This window comes from Pyrus communis, chromosome 1 (assembly GCF_963583255.1).
Source record: "Pyrus communis chromosome 1, drPyrComm1.1, whole genome shotgun sequence".
Lineage (NCBI taxonomy): Eukaryota > Viridiplantae > Streptophyta > Magnoliopsida > Rosales > Rosaceae > Pyrus > Pyrus communis.
Window position 1 is genome coordinate 10,145,383 of NC_084803.1, and position 22,135 is coordinate 10,167,517.

The 22,135-nt window shown below is 38.0% G+C and overlaps 4 protein-coding genes across 8 annotated transcripts; 1 reads left to right on the forward strand and 3 right to left on the reverse strand.

Moving 5' to 3' along the window:
• Positions 1 to 189: 189 nt before the first annotated feature.
• On the reverse strand, positions 190 to 3,300 carry LOC137735346 (protein OS-9 homolog). The gene is made up of 8 exons (XM_068474771.1): positions 3,010 to 3,300; positions 2,452 to 2,528; positions 1,794 to 1,997; positions 1,582 to 1,653; positions 968 to 1,083; positions 791 to 857; positions 595 to 701; positions 190 to 485 (listed from the first exon to the last, which is right to left on the reverse strand). The coding sequence occupies exons 1-8, from the start codon at positions 3,266 to 3,268 to the stop codon at positions 323 to 325; spliced, it is 1,065 nt and encodes a 354-aa protein (XP_068330872.1). The 5' UTR covers positions 3,269 to 3,300; the 3' UTR covers positions 190 to 322.
• Positions 3,301 to 4,501: 1,201 nt separating this feature from the next.
• On the forward strand, positions 4,502 to 8,404 carry LOC137729951 (protein PHOX1-like). 2 transcript variants are annotated; one of them, XM_068469010.1, is made up of 4 exons: positions 4,502 to 5,167; positions 5,409 to 7,490; positions 7,589 to 7,840; positions 7,971 to 8,404. In XM_068469010.1, the coding sequence occupies exons 2-3, from the start codon at positions 5,444 to 5,446 to the stop codon at positions 7,735 to 7,737; spliced, it is 2,196 nt and encodes a 731-aa protein (XP_068325111.1). In that variant the 5' UTR covers positions 4,502 to 5,167; positions 5,409 to 5,443; the 3' UTR covers positions 7,738 to 7,840; positions 7,971 to 8,404. The 2 variants fall into 2 exon arrangements, with proteins under 2 accessions (XP_068325111.1, XP_068325104.1); XM_068469003.1 differs by having other exon boundaries at positions 5,421 to 7,490.
• Positions 8,405 to 8,638: 234 nt separating this feature from the next.
• On the reverse strand, positions 8,639 to 13,963 carry LOC137729966 (uncharacterized). 4 transcript variants are annotated; one of them, XM_068469021.1, is made up of 16 exons: positions 13,808 to 13,963; positions 12,956 to 13,273; positions 12,722 to 12,850; positions 12,432 to 12,639; positions 12,043 to 12,189; positions 11,756 to 11,830; positions 11,568 to 11,639; positions 11,271 to 11,342; positions 10,979 to 11,050; positions 10,717 to 10,788; positions 10,552 to 10,623; positions 10,297 to 10,368; positions 9,880 to 10,023; positions 9,559 to 9,630; positions 9,233 to 9,379; positions 8,639 to 9,081 (listed from the first exon to the last, which is right to left on the reverse strand). In XM_068469021.1, exons 2-16 carry the CDS (start codon positions 13,157 to 13,159, stop codon positions 8,897 to 8,899), a joined length of 1,743 nt encoding a protein of 580 aa, XP_068325122.1. In that variant the 5' UTR covers positions 13,160 to 13,273; positions 13,808 to 13,963; the 3' UTR covers positions 8,639 to 8,896. The 4 variants fall into 4 exon arrangements, with proteins under 4 accessions (XP_068325122.1, XP_068325136.1, XP_068325127.1 ...); XM_068469035.1 differs by having other exon boundaries at positions 12,956 to 13,266; positions 13,808 to 13,954; XM_068469026.1 differs by having other exon boundaries at positions 13,717 to 13,875.
• Positions 13,964 to 17,127: 3,164 nt separating this feature from the next.
• Positions 17,128 to 22,135, reverse strand: LOC137735992 (protein S-acyltransferase 24-like). Its single transcript, XM_068475345.1, has 13 exons — positions 21,613 to 22,135; positions 21,012 to 21,152; positions 20,398 to 20,510; positions 20,170 to 20,249; positions 19,891 to 20,054; positions 19,369 to 19,507; positions 19,166 to 19,265; positions 18,821 to 18,878; positions 18,536 to 18,613; positions 18,341 to 18,439; positions 18,163 to 18,241; positions 17,903 to 18,051; positions 17,128 to 17,725 (listed from the first exon to the last, which is right to left on the reverse strand). The coding sequence occupies exons 1-13, from the start codon at positions 21,892 to 21,894 to the stop codon at positions 17,297 to 17,299; spliced, it is 1,911 nt and encodes a 636-aa protein (XP_068331446.1). The 5' UTR covers positions 21,895 to 22,135; the 3' UTR covers positions 17,128 to 17,296.

Sequence of the window (22,135 nt, forward strand, 5' to 3'; positions counted from 1 at the left end):
AACAACGAAGTTAAGAAAGAACGCAATTCAATCTTCATATTAAGATTGTACGGCAGCAGAAATTATTTTGAAATCGACTATGATGAGATTAGTTCGATAATGAACGATTTTGGAGTAACATACACATCAGTTTTAACTACTATACGACACAAGTCCTCCGGAGTAAACAGAGGTAAAGGGACGGCAACCTTAACAAGGAAATGTATTAAGAATGTCGATGATTATGTTCCTATCCTGTGAAAAGTGTAATCGGAAGATACAAGAGTACATAAAGTTTGACTGTCACTGCTATTCACAAAGATTAAGCGAATCAATGCACATGTCACTCATCCGAAACCTCATTAGAGGGATCTTCACCATCTGCATCTGCAACCGTAACTTTCTGCTTCGTATTAGATTCTTCCCCTACTCTGGTTTCCTTGTAATCCTTGGGTAGCACGTTACAATCAATTGTCTGCCATACTGGTCTCTCTGATTGGAATGCTCTGTTTGGGAAAATAGCTTAGTCATTAGAGGAGCTAGTAGTAACATACGTCGCAAGAAAACGCAAGCACAAAACGTATTGGAGTGGGGGAGGGAGGGATGGAGACTCACGGGTGCTTGCAAAGTTTGGGGCATTGGATTGTAACTGCATACTTGCATGTGGATACCTCTGTAATTGAATTAATCATAGCTTTGCCCTCTGCGCACACAAATCTCACCTGCAAAATGCGTATTAAGTACGGACCGGAAGGCAGAAGGAAAGAAGCGAAAGGAAATTTAAAACCACAGAAATATAATAACTTCATACTTCAGTCTCTCGTTGCAGGTCTGTAAGATCACAAGTAGTCCCATTTGTATATTGATGAGCATGGTACCTACAAGAGTCGTACAATTTCATAAATTGTAGTCAATCTCTTCTATCTTATCCGTAGAAATATTTCCCTCAAACTTGTCCTACACATTTTATGAACGCCAAATCCCATACCTTTGGTATGCATCTTTTGAGCGTGGATCTTTGAGTGTAGATATGTCAGAGAGGTTCTGGTTGACCGCAGCAGTGGCCTCTGCATCATATTCACCCAAAACAAATTCCTGAACAAGCTGTAATAAGAGAAGAAAGTAGCCAATCCACGAGCATTATTATGAGGTTTTAAATTTTCTGAAAGCGTTCCAATAAGAAATGAGATATCTGAAAAGATGATGACAATAACACTAATGAATTGGAAAAGAAAAAGGTCAAGAACGTAACAAATGGAACAATGACTCTGCTCTTGTAGCACAGCTACTAAATATAACACTGTAACCACTACAAGGATGGGGGAACCACAATACACCGAACAGGCATGATCATCCAACTTTAAAACTTTGGTAGTTAATCACTTGTGGTAATGCATCCAATACTGTGTGCCAACACTACATCAAAGGCCAAGATCACCTAGATACATGTGGAACTTATTTACACTTCGTGTATATTATCCCACTTCCTCTCATTGAATGCAGTTTAATAACATATTACCAAGCACACAAAAGAAATAAGAACTAACAATAGAAGAATAGGACATTTAAAAGCGAGCACTTGAGAGGCACATAACACAATACCTTTTCATCTTCCACATGAATTTGTCGTAATCTCTTCTGATAGCAAAATTCATATGACCACCAACCCTCTTGCTGCATAAAGGAGTTGGTTATGTTAGCGTAGTTCACAGTACATGCATCATCAACTACTGGGGGCACAGTAAACATGTATTATTGTAGTTTTATAAGTTAAATAACCATGATAAAGAGAGTTTTAATGTCATGGATCTTACTCTGACAAAGCATTGGTCCTTCAGCACTTCAAGCAGCTCATCTGGTGTCTTCATTTTAATTCGTTTCTCAGTTTCCACAATCATGCTGCTAATATTCTGCTGGAGAACTTGCTTGCCGCTCTTGGCTTCCTCTACCTTAGGCAAGTAACATATAAAATTTTGTCCATTGTTATTTGGCATAACCACAGACTCCTGGCCATCATCCTGCAATGTTTGTACCCAATCATTAGATCAACAAGTATACTACGTATTTGTGACAAGTGAAAAATTCAGAGACAAATCAGTGAAGTACACAAATTTATCCATAATGTGGAACAAATAAGTGACAGAATCATTCGTCTAAGTCCATTATATGATACAAGGCAGTGTTCGACGAGGAGCAAATGTTTAATGCATTGCTTATTCTAAAGGAAAACCAAAGAAAATACATAAGGTGTGCAATTTTGGGATGGAGAACTGTTGAAGAATCGAATCGCATGAATAAATTGAGCATTTTCACAATCAATTGGAGATGATAAACTTACAAATCAAAGTAGAAGGCAAGAAATATACTTTTTAAAAATCTATACCTGGCATCAAATCTTTATATATGTCAAGGGAACAAACAACAAATACAAGTAAAAACAATGGATAGATAAAAAATACAGTATTAGCTTACAGGATGAAAAGGTGAGTCTTCAGGATGGAATTCAATCCTGTATTTTGGTTCACGAGAGCTGCGACGAAATGCGCCACCTGCTCATCAAACGATAAAGAATCAAAATGAACTTAAATTTGCATACAATATATCGAATTAAACCAACAAACTTCTATCCACCGAGTTGAAATGCTAACTATTGCTATCCAGCCAACTGATCACGAAAGTAGCCTACATCAAAATTTGGCCCTTCAGTCTAAAGGCTAAACATTTACGAACCCTCAAGTGCTTTCAAACTAATTAAGCTAGAAGCTGTAAATCACCAACTAACTGAAAATTCCGCCAATACTTTTGAGCTTGGAAGCTGATTGAAAAGAATTAATAGAACACTAAAACCCTAAATATATACATATATATAGTTGAGAAATTTACAAAATTTGGCACGCAAGACATGATTTTGTAGTCAAATAGAGAAAAACGGCTATGAACAACAGATGGGTTTTACAAAACTCAGCAGAAATACTGAAATTACGCAAATTTGAGAGGGACATGGATGGATTTAAGAAGAGGGTAATTTACCTAGGTGATCCAGGAAGATCTGATCGGCCGAGATGAAGTGGCTGAGAAGGTACAAAACTTGAACAAAAAACACCAACACCTTCATATTTGTATGAATATCAGAGAAAAATAAAAGGTCCCAAAAACCAGAGAGAAGCAGAGACAGAGAGGAGGAGGAGGAGGTGTTGAAACCTTCTGCTGCTGCTACGTCTCGACGAAGAAGACGAAGACGAAGAAGAAGCGATGCACCCAAAACAGTACTGTTGGTTGTTTGGCACATCCACGCGCGCCCGCCAATCAGCGGACGCCGCGTCAGACGTGGTAGTGCTCACGTGACCGAGTCGACGTGGCGTTTTTTATGTACGAAATTGTTGTTGGGTTGCAAAGCCCAATCTTTTATTTTGGAAGATTGGATTGGGTTGGGCTTCAATTTGCAAACTCCAAGTTGGTGGGGTTGGGCTTCAATTGGGCCAGTCAGGTGCCACCCATCACGTAAAAAATTACAGTTACTATGTATTAGTTACGTTCTGGAGAACTTTGGAATTATCCATTGACTTTGTTTTTTCTATTGGTCGGACCGATTGACCCGGCTTTACAGCAAAACATAAACAAAATACAAGGCAAAAGGCCCTCCACCACAAATATTGTAAAAAAACAAACAAACATTCAGGCGGGCGGTGCGCGGTGGGCGGTGGCTTAGAGTACATGTCACGCATGCGAAGGAAGCTTACCAATATGGCAATATCGAAAGTATAATGTGGCGGCAATCCCAAATTAATTATTTTAAACTTTAAATATTTGGGTTTCACTGTAAAATGTGGTGTTAATTGTTACAAAATATTGTATTCCACATCAATCATATATTGCATTTTAATGTTGCGTGATAAACTTTGAATACATGACTCACATTCAAGAAATCAACTTATCTATCTCAAGAATGTTATAATAACAATAGCGCGTGATTGGATTGCAATGCAGACACTAAAACGTTTTGCACTAACACATCACAACAGTCTAAAAGTGTAGTGTTAGACATTTTAGCCTTGCATCGTATTTATCGTAATCCGTACAAAATATCTTATATATATATATCATTAAACTTAAATTAACTTGTAATACTATTACATACGATTACGTTTTGTGGGAAAAATATTCTTCTCACACGTGGGCATCGCATCGTAAAAGTCTAGAAGCGTACTTTACTTTTAGAGGCTGCCCAACCAGGCTGTCTCCCGTACAGGCCACTACTCCTTGTCTTGTCAAGTATGCAACCGTGTTCTGCTTTTGTGATTTTTGGCAGTTGAAGTTGTACCGCCATAGTTGATAGTTCGTTACTTTTCTTCACATGCTTAGGGCCACGTGGCCAACACTCGTTGGCAAAAAGTTGAGGTTGTCCACTTATTCCAATTGAATTCTTTTTCTCTTCCTAAATGACTATTTTACCCCTCCACTCTCCGTATTTTTTCTTTTTTATATTTTATATTTTTTAGCATTTTAAGCAACCAGAAGAAGAGGCAACTGCAAATCCAAGCAGCTCAAATGGCTCTGGCAATGGCTGATCGAACAAGAAACTTGGATATCACAGAAACAAGGGACCCACCGTGTTCAAAATTTTAGTTTTTTTTTTTTTTTTTTTTTGGTAATTTCAGTATTATATTTTTGTGAAATAACAAAAAAAAAAAAAAAGGAAAATTACAAGTTATCAGATTCTTCATCTCTTTGCTTTTGTGGCGTTTACGTAAAGCAGTGAAGAACAACAAAATCTTGTATTCCCACCTACAAAAGGAGCCAACGGACATTGGTTGGTTTTCTTTTTCCCTTCTCGCCCCGAAAATTCTCTCATTTTCTCGGCGGAGATTTTCCTGGAAAATCCGGAGCTTTTTCACGGATAATTCATTTCCCAGATAAGTTTCTTTCTCCCCAAAATCTTGGTTTTTCTCAAAGCTTGTTTTTTGAGCTGAATTGGGGGACGGCTGCTTCTCTCACAATTGGGATTTGTATATAATTTGATAGGCACTGACAAATCCTGATTTGGAGGGAAAAAAGTTGATGAATTTGTGATTCTTATGGTTGAGAAAAGAAACCCAGTTGAGCTTTCAAGGTAGTAGCTTCAGATTTTGAAAAGGAGGTTTTCTTGGGCGGAATTGGCTCCTGGGAAAAGTGCTTTTTTTTGCTTCTGGTATGCTGCTGTGTCTATTTCTGAATAGTTGTATTGTTACTTGATTGAATTGTGAGGATCTGTTTTGTGTTGAATTGTGTTTTGGGCTTAGATTGGTTTTGGAAAATCTTGTTTGTTTCTCGGGAAAGTTGGGGAAATATGATAGAAAGTGGTTTCAATAAGTTGTTGGTTTCCCTGTTTACTTAATTGGATCAGCTACTGTGTTTTGAGCATTCGGGTCTGTAGTGTGATTACGTTTTAGTTTTATTTGTAGCTCTTGTATGAGTTGTTGAGTTTATGATGGGGAAGCAAAGTGGAAAAAAGAAGAAAAACGCAGGAGAATATTCAGGTGATAGTTCGAATCAAAGCAAAATCGGGGATACTAGCCCAAAGGCCTATGATAAGGACACAGAAGTTTTCATTTCGATGTCTCAAGAACTGAAGGACGAGGGGAACAAGTTGTTTCAGAAGAGGGATCTTGAAGGAGCTTTGTTGAAATATGAAAAAGCCCTCAAATTGCTTCCGAGGAATCACATTGATGTATCCTATCTTAGGAGCAACATGGCAGCGTGCTATATGCAGATGGGGCTGAGTGAGTACGCGAGGGCTATCAATGAATGTAATTTGGCGCTTGAAGTCACACCTAAGTACAGTAAGGCACTGTTGAAGAGAGCAAAGTGTTACGAGGCTTTGAATAGGTTGGATTTGGCTTTGAGAGATGTTGGTACCGTTTTGAACATGGAGCCAAAAAATGTCATGGCAATGGAGGTCGCAGAACGAGTGAAAAGCGTACTTGAGGAGAAGGGGTTGAGAGTGAATGACACGGTAATTGAGTTGCCTGCAGATTATGTTGAACCAACTCATGCTTCGCAGCCAGGGAAAATAATGAAGTTGAAGAGTCGGAAGAAGAAGAAGGGCAACAAAGATAATGAGAAGAAGGCCGAGGAAAACATTGAGGAGAAGGCTGAGGACAAGATTGAGGAAAAGAAGGCTGTGGATGTAGCTGAGGAAGAGAAGTCTGTGGAAATAACTGAAGACAAGAAGGCGGTGGAAATAGCTGAGGAGAGGAAGGCAGAGGTCAAGGTAGTTGTCGAGGAGGCAATCAGCAGTTCAAATGAAGAAGTGCCTAAAAGAAGTGTGAAATTGGTATTTGGAGAGGACATAAGGTGGGCTGAGTTGCCGCTAAATTGCACCCTCCTGCAACTGAGAGAGGTTGTGCATGATCGGTTTCCTAGCTCAAGAGCAGTTCTCATCAAATATAGAGACCAAGAAGGTGATTTGGTCACAATCACTTCCAATGAAGAGTTGCGATGGGCTGAAGGATCAGCAGAATCGGAAGGGTCTGTCAGACTTTATGTAGTGGAAGTTAACCCCGAGCAGGATCCCTTCTTCGAGAAACTGGAAATCGAACCGCACAAGCAACATAGTGTAGCTGAGAATGGTAGTGTGGTAAAACACAAGGATACAAAGAGACCACCTTGCATTGAGGATTGGGTAATCAATTTTGCTCAGCTGTTCAAGAACTATGCTGGGATTGAATCTGATGCATACTTGGATCTTCATGAACTCGGGGTGAAGCTTTATTCCGAGGCAATGGAGGAGACAGTCACAAGTGAAGAAGCGCAAGACCTGTTTGACATAGCAGGGGAGAAGTTTCAAGAAATGGGAGCTTTGGCGCTGTTCAACTGGGGAAATGTTCACATGGCCAGGGCGAGAAAGAAGGTGTATTTCACCGAAGATTCTTCGAAAGAATCTATTATTTCAAATATCAAAAGTGCATATGATTGGGCACAGAAGGAATACATAGAAGCAGGAAGGAGATACGAAGAAGCGCTGCAGATCAAACCGGACTTTTATGAAGGCTATCTGGCCCTCGGGCAGCAGCAGTTTGAACAGGCAAAACTCTCTTGGTATTATGCAATTAGCAGCAATGTTGATCTGGAGACGTGGCCTTCCACTGAGGTTCTGCGACTTTATAACTACGCCGAAGACAATATGGAAAAAGGCATGCAGCTGTTCGAGGAATTGGAAGAGCAACGACTGAGAGAACTTTCCGGTCCAAGCAGTGTTAAAACTCAGGTGCAGAAAATGGGTTTGAACGGAATTTGCAAAGACGTATCAGCAAATGAGGCTGCAGACCAGGCTACAAGCATGAGATGTCAGATAAATCTCCTATGGGGCACCATGCTGTACGAGCGATCTATTGTGGAATTCAAAGTAGGGCTACCCGTATGGAAAGAATGTTTGGAAGTTGCAGTTGAAAAATTTGGACTTGCCGGGGCTTCACCTACAGATATAGCAGTCATGCTCAAAAATCACTCTTCAAATGATAATGCGTTGGAAGGTGACACAATTCAAACTTTTGCACTCCGAAACTAATCATCTACTGCCATTTCCTTAAGTAACTTAGACATTTAAATAGCTCGTTTTCTGTTATTACAGGTCTGGGGTTCAAAATTGACGAGATCGTACAAGCATGGAACGAGATGCACGAAGCGAAAAAGTGGCAGACTGGAATTCCATCATTCCGGTTAGAGCCATTACTACGAAGACGAGTTTCCAGAATTTATTCTGCCTTGGAGCACGCTTGAGCTCACGGCGTCAAGTTCTGGCTCTTGAAAATGTAGCACTGGATTAGACACACTTTCACTACCATATTATCATGGATTGGATCATATAATCATGCACATTGAGGTAGGCATGAACTGATTTTATACATCTTTAATCCGTTCTTTTTTCTTTCGTTTGCTTTTCGTGTCACGCTTAAAACTTGGTGTACAAATTCATCTTAGATTAATTCACAAGTGGCTCGTCTCTTTTGCAGGTTTCCTTGCTACTGCCCTGTAAACTACATTCAGGCTTTTAGCTTTTGAACTATTAGTTTTATACACAGTGGATAGTTTGTGGATTCAAATTCTGTTGTGAGTAGATTGTTCAGAAAACAAATTCTTTTCATTCTCTTTCGATCGTAGGGAGGGTCGGAGGTGAAGTTGCAGATCTTCATTTTAGTCAGTTTCTGCAATCATCCGCTTCGTTTTGCAGTTTCTGTCCGAATATTTGTACTAGTAATTGAAGCGTCGACGACGGCATGTTCATGATTTTCTTTAGTGTGAAATCCATGTTATTTTGGGGTGTAATTTAACATTAATTTTATAAATGTAGTGTGTATTAGGGGGAAAATTTGTACTGGAATAATGAGGTTCATGTTAACTCATCAGTAGTTTACTATTACAAACATCACCTATGTTTCTTCCTTTATTTTGTTATGCTTATAATTCTTTATTTATTACGCAGGTTGAAGATCTTGCGAAAATTCAATAATCTTACTTTTCTTCAAGTACGTAGAACATCGTACAAGTACTCAAAAATCACATTTTTTTTAGAAAAAATTGTAAGCTATAACTCATGATTCTCGATCGTTTTTGTGAAATTCTGCAAAATTCATCCCTTGCCAAACAAAATTTTCATCGAAATTCACTTCAAGATCAAAGATAATTAAACTCAGCCACACATTGCGGCAAATGTTTTTCATGAACTTAAATATATTTGTATATATACATTTGGAAGCTTTGCAAATATCCATATTATCCAGATAAAGGCCATCTATACATTTATCAGAGTCTGGTTTTTTACATCCACAAATTTTGGCACCTTTTACCTTTATCCATATGGAGTTATTAACCTGTACACAAAGCTATCCAAGGGCAGATGGCAGCCTATTTACATGGAGTATCTTACAGTGCTTCCGATCTATTCGGGCCGAAAGCTGACGAGATTAGGCAGGGCATCAAACTGGAGCTTCCTGATTTCCGAAGCAGTCACCTTGCATGACTCCAAGGTCAGCGAGCGCAAATTCTTTAGGGGCTTCAAGTGCTGCAATCCTTCATTGGTGATGCGAGAATTCGAAACGTTCAGCGACACCAATGCAGTCAATCCTACATTTTCAGAGGAAAACGAAACATGAGAAGTGGTATGATCAAATTAGAATGTTACGTTCAATCATAAACGGCGAGTTGCAACAAAAGATCACTGAAGCAATGCAGCAACTGCTCTAGGAGAAAATAAGAGAATAGAAGAGTTAAGTACCAGAAATCAATTCCAAAGATTTATTGGTCAGGTTGCAGTTCTGTGATATATTTAGCCATGTCAGACAGACAAGATCTTTGATATTCTTCACACCAGCGTCAGTCAATCCTCCACCGCATATTTCAAGAGATTGAAGGTTCTTGAAGTCTGATTTCACCATGAAAGTAAAGCATCAGAACTACGACTTTAAAATGAGAAGATTATGCTCAGTTGCGGAAGTTCAAATGTAAAATCAAATTCCCCCGTTCTATTCTGCAGTCCATCTCATCATTGGAAAGTATGTTACGAATTAAATGAAGATTTATACTGTGAATCTTATAGCATACATTTTAAATGGTTTGCTCCAGAATCCGAAATGCGAGCACCAAATAGGTCCAGATGTGTCAATCCTGTAAGACCTGCACCAGCAAGGCATAAATTCTTTGACTGGGACAAAAAGCTTCGATCTTCAACCAAACTTACGGGAAGTGAACGAAGCTAAAACATTTTGATTGATAATATATGATAAATATGTCTATACAGTTATGATTAGAAGAATTCAAGAACATGATTAATTTCAGTGGAAATCAATGCATCAATCACAAGGTTTTCTACACAAATAGCCGATATTTTCCATCTACAGCTTAAAAATACACAAAAATCCTTACTTGTAATAGCTGCAAGTCCAGCATCAGAAATTTGCCGAGCATCCAGATTAAGTGATTTGAGAGATGTCAATCCAGATAACCTTTTCAAGCCACTGTCAGTTACTAGGGTGAACGACAAGTTCAAACTTTCAAGATTTTTCAAACCTGAAAGTGATAACAGCCACCCAAATTAGTGCTTAAAAAGAAATGCTTTCAAAAAGATGAACATGCACCAAATAATACAAACTGCTTAGCAGAAAAATTATGAGGTGCAGTTTAACTTTGAACACTAATGAGACCTTCAAAGAATTTGAGCCACAAACTAACAAGGTAGTAAATTCAAAGCTTCAGCATAATGTATAGCCTACAGCCTTACACTGAACTCGGAAAACATTCAGATCATAACCATGCAATAGTCTGATGCAATGCAATCATCACCTGAGAGATGACGAAGCCCGTTGCTTCCAACTTCAGTATCAGATAGCTCCAAGTTCTTCAAGAGTGTCAGCCCTTAATATAGAAACAACACGATAAAATCAGATAGGTGGCCACGTCTTTCGATCTCATGCATTTCTAGCGAACAAACGAAGCATGTCCCATTTCCAAACCAATTTAAACTATTGGAAAAGGCCCAGACCATGCAAACTATAACACTGTTATCCAAAATGAAGGATGGTAGAACTAGAATAGAACCTGCCAAATTAGCAAGCCCCTCGTCACCTATCTTGCAGGAGTCCAGGTTCAAGCTCTCCAAACTCGTTAAACCTGATAGAAGCAATCATGGAAATAAATGTATGAACAAAAGAAAAAAACTTAATATACAGAATAGTTGTGTGTGTGTGCGTGGGAGAGAGAGACCTTTTAGATACATCAAACATGCATCTGTGATCTCATTGAATCCCAAGCTCAAGACCTTCAAGTTTGTAAGCCCTGTAGAAACATAGTGTGGAAAAGTCAAGATTATGAACTATTCAGCCGCATAAAAATATAAAAAACGGGCGAAATCTGTCAAAGAAATATGGTTAGCGCGGAAAAGTCAAGATTACCAGCTACTCAGCCCATTGAGCAAACCTGTTAAACAAATAGCCAGATCCATGTGGAGCCAAATATTGTCACTCACCCGAAAACTTATCGCATCCTTCATCAGATAGACTGCATCTGTTGAGATTTAAATACGCCAGGGCAACAAGAGCTGCACCAGAAACAATTAATTTTAAGAATGCATAGGATGCATGTCACAATCTTCATCCCCTAAAATAACTGAATAAAAATAAAGTAATAGTAATACCCACAGTTGGACACATTTCTTTTAGACATATTAAAGTGGATATTTTGTTAAGAAGTTGTAGCAGTCTTAAGAACAATTATCAGTATATTAATGGAATCATTAGAAAACACAGAAGAAAGCAAACCTGAAATAGACTGCAGACAGGAGGCAGTAATATTGCATCCTTCTAAATTCAGCATTCTAAGCTTGTGCAAGCCTGCCATACACAAGGGTATGAAGCAACTTGCGTTAAAAAGTACTGATAAACAAGCAACTATGCGTTAAAACTAAAAGGTACTGACAAACAAGCAATATGAGGTGTCTTTGTTGGATGTGTGTGTGTGTGAGCGTGCATGCGTGCATCCTACACAAACACAAATTAAGTAGAGCAAAAGCAGAATTTTTTGGTGCATCACTACAGAAACTAGGGACAATATTATACCTTTCAAATAAGAAATGCCAGAATCAGTAATGTTACAGTTGGATAGCTGCAACTCATTCAGGTCAATAAGTCCTGAGAAATACAAAAACAAGATCAACATGAGTTGATTAAATAGTTACTGTGCAATTAAGGACAGAAAAAAATAATGATACCACTACAAAAATTCATCTAACATTTAAAAAAAATACCTGAGATGGCCTTCAAATCTGAATCTGTGATGCATCTACAACATCTTACATTAAGAGACTTCAGCTTCTTCAAACCTGCAAGCATACAATTACAATTTATTACCCCCGATGAATAAATAATTTCATATAGTAAGATCTTTCACCAAACACTCAAATTGTAAATTCGTTACAATGCAACAGAGCTCATGGCCTCAATTAGTTTTCTCTACTCCTAATTCTCATGGCCTCAAGAAGTTCCATTTAGTTAAAACGGTCATAATTCATTTTTTACTTTAGGCAGGACAAACCTTTAAGATGAACAAATCCACCATGAATGGCTGAACACCTCTCCAGGTCCAACTTTTCCAAGTTAAGTAAGCCAGAGAAAGCACGCATCCCTTCAGCACTTATTGCATCGCTCCTTTTAAAACTCAAGGATGTCAAGTTTGAAAGACCTACAGAACAAGGTCAGAATAAGCATAAACATTACTCGACAGAAAAGCCAACATGAAAAGTTTGACTGATAAAAAAGACTGAGTGAAATTAGTAAGGAAAGGATCAAATTAAATTAACTATCATCTCCAGCAATAAACAGTATCATTAAGTGAAAAGTTAGGACAAATTAAACAAGATAACTGAAAAATGCTTAAATTGGAAAAATAGAAAAAATACAAGAAGTAAAAGACATAGATATTACCACTTATGTGTTTAAGTCCCTGTTCTGAAACATGGTCACAGTAATTATAAGTTAACGCTTGAAGGTTTGAGCAACCTTTCAGAAGAGCCAACCCAGAATCTGTCACCTCTGAACCAGAAAGATCAACTGAAAGTAACGATGAACCTTGTGAAGAGATGACACCCATCCAACTATCTTTCACATCAGGGCATTCCCCCAAAAGAATATCCTGCAATCACAAAAGAAGAATGTCTAATAAATGACAAAGCCTTTCCAAACTTCCGAATTTCAACCATCCACTAGCACATTACCTCGAGGGCGCAATCTCTAAAAGCTTCAAGAGAAACATCAGTAAGCGAATTGGAACAGACCAATTCGTTGAAGATTTGTTGACTAACATCCCTTGGCAGCATCGAAAACGAGCTATATTTGTCAATGTTCTGTAACGGATATGCAAATACAAATCACAACCTGAAAATTATTACACATATAATCTCCTCCCACAACACACAAGTTCAAGCTTACAAGCCATAGAAAGCAAGTACCTGGCATATTTTATAAATGCATAATTCCAAGAGAGATGGGCAAGTCCCTGTTCCTCCTGGAGGCTGCTCTACAGTGGGTCGAAAAGATGAATTGGTCAACCATTTTGAACTGCTACTTTTACCGTATCTTCCAGACACAGCTCTGCAAACGCCATCTTCAATGACCGGTTGGTTTCGCTTTCTTGAACAAATTCCCCCCATCATCTAAGTGTGGATTGAACTACCACTTAACCTCACACAATTCGCAGCAAAAGAACTACTTTCCGGCCCATTCCATAAAAGAGGTTCATGGGATTGATCTCTAATTCATCCTGGAAGCTAAAGAAACAAACAGTATCATCGTATTTACATCACAAAAGTTACTATATCAACGGAAAATAACTTCTGAGCAAACCAATTCATTTCCTAAACCAAACATGGTAAATTAACTTTTACTGTTCATTTGCATCATACCAAAACAAACCCAGAACACAAAATGTTGTAAAAGCTATCGAGAAAAACTATCCAACCAGTGGCAACAGAAACACTTTCAGTGTAATTTTTCAATACTAAAACGAAAAAAGGAAAACTGCCCACATCCAAAAATCAACTTTCACACACAAAAATCTCCACTTTTTACGAACAAAAGGATCAAACAAGTATGAAAGTTACAAAAATAAAAAGTGGAGAATTACCTACATCAATAAATCAAATTTTACACACAAAAATCTTCACTTTTTACATACAAACGATCGAATAAGCATGAAAGTACAAAACTTTACTCTTGGGTTCTTTCGGTTTCCGTAACACCGTCATATTTTCTCAGATACCAAACAGAAACAGAGTGTGCAGTAACACGAACAGAAGTCTCACCGATCAATCAACGATCAATTAGCAGAGCGAGCTGCGAGAGAGAGAGATATTGGAACTGAAATATCAACAGAGTGGGGGTTGGAGAGTTGCGACTTGGCAGGAGGAGTGGGGAGAGAGAGAGGTGAGGTGAGAGACGGTGAGGTGAGAGACGAATCTCACCGCCCATCTGATCTTCGCCACGTGTCATTTGCGCTGATTAGACATTATTCGTCTACCATACTCGCCATGAGTTCAAATGGGATAAGAGATTCGAGGAGTAATGAGAGGGAGAGACACGCCATGTGGTCACGGCATCTGTGGGTCCCTTTCTATAAGAAATTTTTCAATGTCACCGTTACATGATGTGGTACATCATATATTCTTATATAAATTGTGGGATATATGTGTTAAAAGGTTAATAACTTAAAAATTAAAAAAATTCACCACTTACATAAAACACGTAATGTATCATTTGTGTTTCCGTCACAGCTAAAAATTTCTCTCCCTAGGACGGCCCGGCCCCACTGTGAGTGTCGTTTTCTTCTTTTTTCCGCCGGCGCGGAAAGCAGAGGCGTTGCCGCGTGTAGTAGTAAAGGATGAACCAATGGGCCTCTACTCTACAGTCTCTACTTAACCCAACAAAACATAAGAAATTAGAAAGACAATGAGAAAGACTAAAAATTCATTAGATACGTGAGAGACAGTATTCATCTACCATACTCGCGATGAGTTCAAATGGGATAAGAGATTCGAGGAGTAATGAGAGGGAGCGACGCGCCATGTGGTCACGGGTTCTGTGGGTCCTTTAGAAGAAATTTTTCAATATAACCGTCACGTAAGGTGGTACATCATATCTTCTTATATAAATAGTGGGATATATGTGTTAAAAGATTAATAACTTAAAAATTAAATTTTTCACCACTTACATAAAACACGTGGTGTATCATCTGTGTTTCTGCCACAACTAAAAATTTCATTCCCTAGGACGGGCCGGCCCCACTCTAAGTGTCGTTTTCTTCTTTTTTTCCGCCGGCGCGGAAAGCAAAGGCGTTGCCGCGTGTAGTAGTAAAGGATGAACCAATGGGCCTCTACTCTACAGTCTCTACTTAACCGAACAAAACATGAGAAATTAGAAAGACTAAAAATTCATTAGATACGTGAGAGACATGAGCTAAAATACGATAAGTTAGTTATTTTTATTAGATATTTTTATTATTTATTTGAGTCAATCACGAGAATTACGATGTTATTGACATTAAAGAGGTGGGGGTGATAGTAAAAATATGGTTCAAATTTGTTTTTGACGAGAATCGAGTTTAAGACTTCTCACTTATAAATGAAGAAGCATACCACTACACCGTAGTACCAAGTCACACAAGACTTTTTATTTATAGATAAAGCGAATATAATACCCTAACGCTAATGGCCATATTTAGAGGTCATTGGTTTTTCTATTATTCTTATTAAAATTTATAAGAGTGATGCTAGTTTGCTATTTTAAAAATTATTGTCTAGCGTCATCTAAGTTGTGCCTAGGCGCTAGGGCTGACTATTATCCTGATTAATTCTTACGCATTTGGAATTTTACAAAGGATGCCTAGCATGCTTAGGTCGCGACTTACTTAGACAGAAAATAAATATTTTTTATTTGCATTTTATTTTTCAATAAATTATAAGATACTTATTGAATACTTGAATGAACATTCAGATGTTTGTTCCCCCTATTTTTTGTGTTATATATCATTCTATTTTACAATTTATGTATTTAATACAATAATGTATTTTTTTTAAGTATAAGTAAACATCATTTATATGTTATTTAATAAACGTAATTAAAATTAAAAAAAAAAACTGCCTAGACCTCCGCCTCTGTCTAGACACTAGGATGCTGCCTACCATCCGACTAGCACCTGATTACATGTTTGTACACCGGATTTGACAAGTGACCTATACAATAGGAACGAACGAGACATAATCTTAAATTCATGTGACATTAACTTATGGTGCTCGTAAGATGAATAATACCGCCATATCTAGTATTAATTCATGTGTAAGCCTCGCGCTAAACAGTTACGTGGAAGGAGAATAGTCTCAAAATAAATGATGAACCGATGAGGAAGAAAAGAAGATCTATCTTCCAAGAAATGCTTTCCCCTTTGACTACAATTTGCAATTAAACAATTCGAATAAATCATGGAATCGTACAAATAATAATCATGATTAGCAATGATGTTGACATTAATAAATAAAAACTTTCAATAAAAACAAGTTGCAGAATTATATATATTAACTTTGAGGATAAGAATGATTGGACTTTGGATACATTGGAGAGATGCTAATGAGATTTTCTTAAAAATGAATCTCTTTATGTTTTTTTTATCATCTTATGTTTTTGGCACAACGTTGTATAATGTTAGCATATAAATTGACGTTAAAATGTGAGGTGTCAGGAGTCTATGAAGAATCTCACTTTGAATGAATTTGCCTATCATTTCTCTTTTGAGTATATTATTTGAGATGGATTTCATTTAAATTCCGATTCATGACTGAAATTTTGTAGGTGGGGTGAACCCCTTTGTTTTCATAACACAACCTATATATTTTGCATAATGTTTATAATGTTAGCATATAAGTTGACGTTAACTTGTGTGTGAGGTATCAGAAAATACATGGAGAATCACACGTTAAACGAGTCTCCTTAGCATTTCTGTTTGAGTATATTATTTGGCATGAATTACATTTAAATTCCATTTTATGACTGAAATTTTGTAGGCGGGGTTGGTTAGTTGAATTGAATCTCCTTTGTTTTCATCACACAACTAACCTTCAAGGCTTCAAGTTCAAGTATAAACCAAAGGTCAAGTCACAAATAATTAAAGGCTTTATATCCCAAATAAATTGACAATTAACGCTTAATTAAAAGATTGAAAGTTGATCAAATTTCATTTAACCATAATAATAAAATAAAAAAAAGTTGATGAAACTTATGTCTTGCTGTCAAAATCATGACCTTAACAGTGTTTTACAAGCCAATTGTCCTGCTCATGCTCACACACGATAATTTAAACATTAACATCTTTATGGATAAGACTTGAAACTTGTTCTGAGCGGAAGAGCTTCTTACAAAAGCAGAAGAGTGCTCGAGGAAGGACTTGGGTTTGTGTTACTAAAAGTGCTTATGAGCAAAAGAGCTTCTTACAAAAGCACTTCCAAACAAACTTCATGAAATTTTGAAATCAAATCGCAAACGGATCGCGTGTTATGGTGTAAAGCAGTGCTCACCAACCAAAAGTTTCGAAGCATGAGTCATGATGCACTCAACATTCACAAGGCAAGTGAGGTTAATCAATCTGTACAGCTACAGCATAACTCAGGGAAAAGGATCAATTTAAACAAATTTGGTGCGACTGCTTTTTTAAGGAGTGACAATCACTTACAAAAAAGCTGAAGTGTAAATATGATTATACTACACAACAGATCTTCAGCTACACTCAGGCATCAAAATTACTATCATGAAGCTACAACAGATCGGCCACTGTTCCGCCCCAGACCAAGACCCAAGCCTAATGGAACGTTTTCAGTTTTCGGTTTCCCCTGGCTATTGCTATGGCTGCAATGGGCAGAATGGACGTGACCGTGATGTCCTGTCGAATTAGAATTTACATTGATTGCAACATGACTGTTGCCGTTTGTGCGGTGAGGATAGGCGTCCCCGTTTTGCAAGTTTGAAGAATTTATATGCCTCATTCCAATACCCTCCTCATCGTGAGCTGATTCTTCAATGAATTCTACATCTTCGTTGTAACCCTTGATCAAGAAATCCGAACAATTCTTCCTTATCCCGTGATCGTACGGATTTCTGAACCTACCACCTGGGCCTCTAAGGTAGTTATAGCGCATCATGTTTGCCATTTCATTAGTTGTGATATTCCGTGATATCTGTAACAAGAGAAAGATTATTGACTAACAAATTGCTAAGGCGGCACTCTTTACATAGAGCTGCTGTCGTGGGGAGAAAAGCCTCGGGAAATATTTACTTTTCAGATCATAACAATCTTCGCTATTAGTTTTTCCATTTTTTGCATTGAGCAAGTCAATTTTAAAAAGAAAAATTACCTGAGAAGCTTGGACAACAGTCAATACTGCCACGCCAAAGAAGAGGAAGAAATCCATTATCAAAAATGAAAGAGCGCCCACATGACTAGTAGCAACATAATTGATCCATGCTCCAAAAGAAGATGGACTCAATGGATCGCTCAAAACTCCTGAAAGAAGAAAATTAATTTCCCTTAGCAGGTTGAAGCACATATACGCACACAAACAATTCCATGCCTAGAGAAACTTCAGAAAATAGGGTTGGAGAAACTGGGACATACTCGTAAGAGTAACCCCTCCAGTAAACACCATCGCCAAAACTTCCAGAAAAAGGAAAGCCAAGAAATCCCATTTGTTTTTCTGTACAGCATGAAAAGAAAGAAAATAGATTAAACTAACTATAACATGAAAAGTTGGAAAAACAATCCGTAACACCAAAACTTATCAATGTCAGTGCACCTTGCCAATGCAATTGGATACCCAAGGGCAATGGTGGTCAAATTGTTCAACACAACGATCACAGGTTGAACAGTGCTTTGCACGAAGAGGCCTGACAATCTGATGACAACGCCAGCAAGTATGTTAGGCGATATGTTCTGAGAACTAAATAAAAGGATTGGGTCATAAATTACTACAATAGGCAATCAATGGTACCTTGCACGTTGCACAGAGCTGAGACCAATTACCAGCTAGCAAGGCAGGATTATTTATCTCAATCTTCAAAAGAGGCTCCTGTTCAAAATGATAAACCAATGTGTTAACTTAACTTATAGGAACGGTAAGTCAAGAGCCCATTATGATTCTCATCTTTAATATGAAAGTCATAATAATAACTCTGAACTGTTAAAAAATTTAAGTGGGACGGCCAGAGATGGATTAAAAAAATTATGTGGAAAGGTGGTGGAAATAAGAGAAGATGAAGAAAGTTACGGTACGAACATCATCCTTCATATTTTGTGAATCGTGGACATTCATTCGGATGTAACCTGGATCCTTGCTGCAAAAGAACAATTTAAAAATAATAATAATCAACAACACATTTAATTAAGTGACATTGCTCTACACGGCACCATAATATCCATGCATACATCCACGAAACAATGTGGGTGTGTGTGTGTGCACAAGACAAAACATGACTAATTAAAACTTGAATTCTTCCCATCATTGCCGTCAGTCTACAGCCAGCTAAAGTATCAACAAAACAGCACAAATCTGATTATCATAGAGTGAATGCAACATATGGGCAACTAACATCATAGAACTTACAAATACTCTATGACATACCTGCTGCATCTATAGAACAAAACAAGCCCAGATGTTGCTAGGAAAACTCCTAGCCATGCAACAAAAACTGATCCAGCTGTTAACTTTGGCAGATTTGGTGCTGCAACAAAGTTGGACAGGGGGAGAGGAGTCGGTGTATGTATTGTATAATCCTGACATTAAGGGCACATACTGAATTTCCATATAAAGTTAAGGGCATATACCCGCAATGACAGAATGAGTATAGGTCACCAGGAGCACAAATATTATACACCAAAGTAGTGGCGCAAGTCCTAGTTTCGAAATTCTTCCAAGACGACTGTTCCCATCACAGCGTTTGTCAAGCAATCTTCTAGCATTCCCCTAGAGAATCAAATTTATAAGAGCATGGTCAGTTCTTTCTGTTCTTTCATTCACAAGTTCAACTGTATAAAAATTATATGTAAGGCTCAAACCTTAAAAAACACCAAATTAGAAAGAAAAAAAAAATTGAGGAACTTCCAGGTAAGTCAATAAATAAAACCATGTTGAGAATAGAAAAAAAAAACAACAAAACCAACATTCTCCACTTGTCAGATATACGAGGCATTCTTTCTAAACATAAAAGTCCCAGAACAGAATCAATCAAAAGTTTAAAGGATTCATCAGATCATTGCACAGCATGAAAACTGAAGTCCTCAAATTCATTGACCAAATAAGTAACATTACTAACCAATGTTAAAAGTGTTAGGTTATGGAACACCTACAAGGAAAAAGGCAACTTGTCTGTGATTCTTATCAGCAGCAAGTTGTGCTGGTGTAAGGCCAGTGTTATCTGTAACCATTAAGTCCTCCTTCTTTCCAGCCTGTACCAACACTGTGCATGCCTCCAAGTTACCCCTGATAGCAGCCCAGTGCAAAGGAGTGCAACCTGGAGTAACAAAAAGGCAATAAGTTAATGCTTATGCATAATAGGTGAACCCCACAAAAACATTTTAGCATCCATTACCCTAGTCATACAATAACGGAACAAATATGGTACTTACCCTCTTTATCTTGGCGTCCTTTATATGCATCCAGAAATAAAAGAAGACGTATACAATCAGCAAACCCTTTATAAGCAGCCCTAAACTCAAAAGGAAAAGAGAGAATCAAATTTACATAACAAAACAAGAAACATAGTGCACATTTTCCATATAGAAAATAGAACACATCGTGGAAAAGAGTAGGAAAGTACTATTCACAAAAAATAGAAAAATAATATTGTCATGTACCAGTGTAAAGGGCTTCTCCCGTCATTATCAGGCACATCAGGGTCAGCATTCCATTTTGAAACAACATGGTACAGGAAAGCTGTTTGACCGTATTGAGCCGCAACATGTGTAGCCTGTGATCATATCAAATTTGATCAGTACAACAAATATGTTTCAGACTCGTTCAGCCAGCTTATAGGTTAAAATGGGGAATAAAAAGCTTTTGCCAAAACCGTATACTTAACTTAAAACAAGTGTGCAAGACAAAAAAAATTTGAGCTGTCCACTTTCAGTTCAAAATTGTAACACTAGATGCCTTTCAGTAACTCATACTTGAAGAAAATGATTAACTGCTGGTTGCTAATGTTTGATTTGACTAAAAAGATTCAAAATTACTAGCAGCACACCATGACCCCAAAATCTGTATTTTATGGTACAACTACATGAAAATTTCATTTACCAATGCAGATATTGTACATAGACTAGCTGATACAAACACGCAGATATGGACACAGATGCTTGTGCACAAGTTTTACATCCCAATATTCTATCCCAAGATTCATAATCAACAAACAATACTATTTCCTTAAGAAGGGTTATTAGGATTGTGAACGGGAATAAAAAGTAAAACTGACCTGATAGCCATACATATCTGCAGCATTTACCCGAGCACCCTCTTGAAGTAATAGCTCTGCAACCTGGATTGCACCCCGCACTGCACTCCAGTGTAATGCTGTCTGCCCCGTATGATCTGAGGCATTCACATCTCCTCCGTGCTGCCATTTAACAAAACCAAATAAAAAGCCTGTTATACCAATACACATGTCCTGTATTCGATTTTGTTTTCAATAAAAAAGAGCAATAATCATAAATAGCATCAAGAAGAAAAAAATAGCAACCTGCCCAATGCTAAATTCACCTTTTTTTTTTTCCTTACGAAATCTTCATTCTAAAGCAAACATCTATAGACCGAAAATTTCATTTCTTGGCTTCTATTTCCTTTTCATAGATAGAAGAGAAGAATTATGTGCAAATGTTGGATTTTTAGTTAACCAAGTAGCACAAAATTTATCTACAACGCCTCGAATCAGTACGAAATCTCGAATTCGGATAAACAACTTAAGCACATTTCAAAAACCCATCAAACAAAGCAAACCTGATTCACCAAACTCCATGAAAATGCAAAACAAAAAAAAAAAAAAAAAAGGAGGCAGAGAGTGAATGGAGAACCCTCACCTCAATAATATACTGAGCGGCGGCAGTGCGGTTGTTGAGAGCGGCCCACTGGAGGGCATAGTAGCCGAGCCCATCGGTCTCGGAAACAGAGCAACCCTCACACTCCACCAACCTCTGAAGCTTCTCCAAATCCCCGTATGCAGCTGCCGTGTACACGTCGTTTCGCAGACTCTCTTCCCCAATCCCATTGGCTTCGCCATTGTTGTTTGCTGAATTGGCTGAGGCAGATTCGCGATCGTGGGTTTGGACCTCGTCCTCGACGACCTCGATCTCCGACGACATTTCTACGCACAAAAACCAAAAATTGAGCAGCACGACCGGCGGAGCTGGCTTATTTGGTTTCGTTGACCTTCAATTTGGGATTAAATAAACCAATCAAATTGGGGGATTGGATATTTAGGGTTCTTCTGCGAAGCCGGCCGTGTTGACTGGGGTGGGGTGGTGGGGAGAGAGAGGAAGAAGGAGAGAGGATAGAGAGAGAGGTGGGGAGAGAAGAAGAAGCCAAAGGATTTGCCTAAGGATT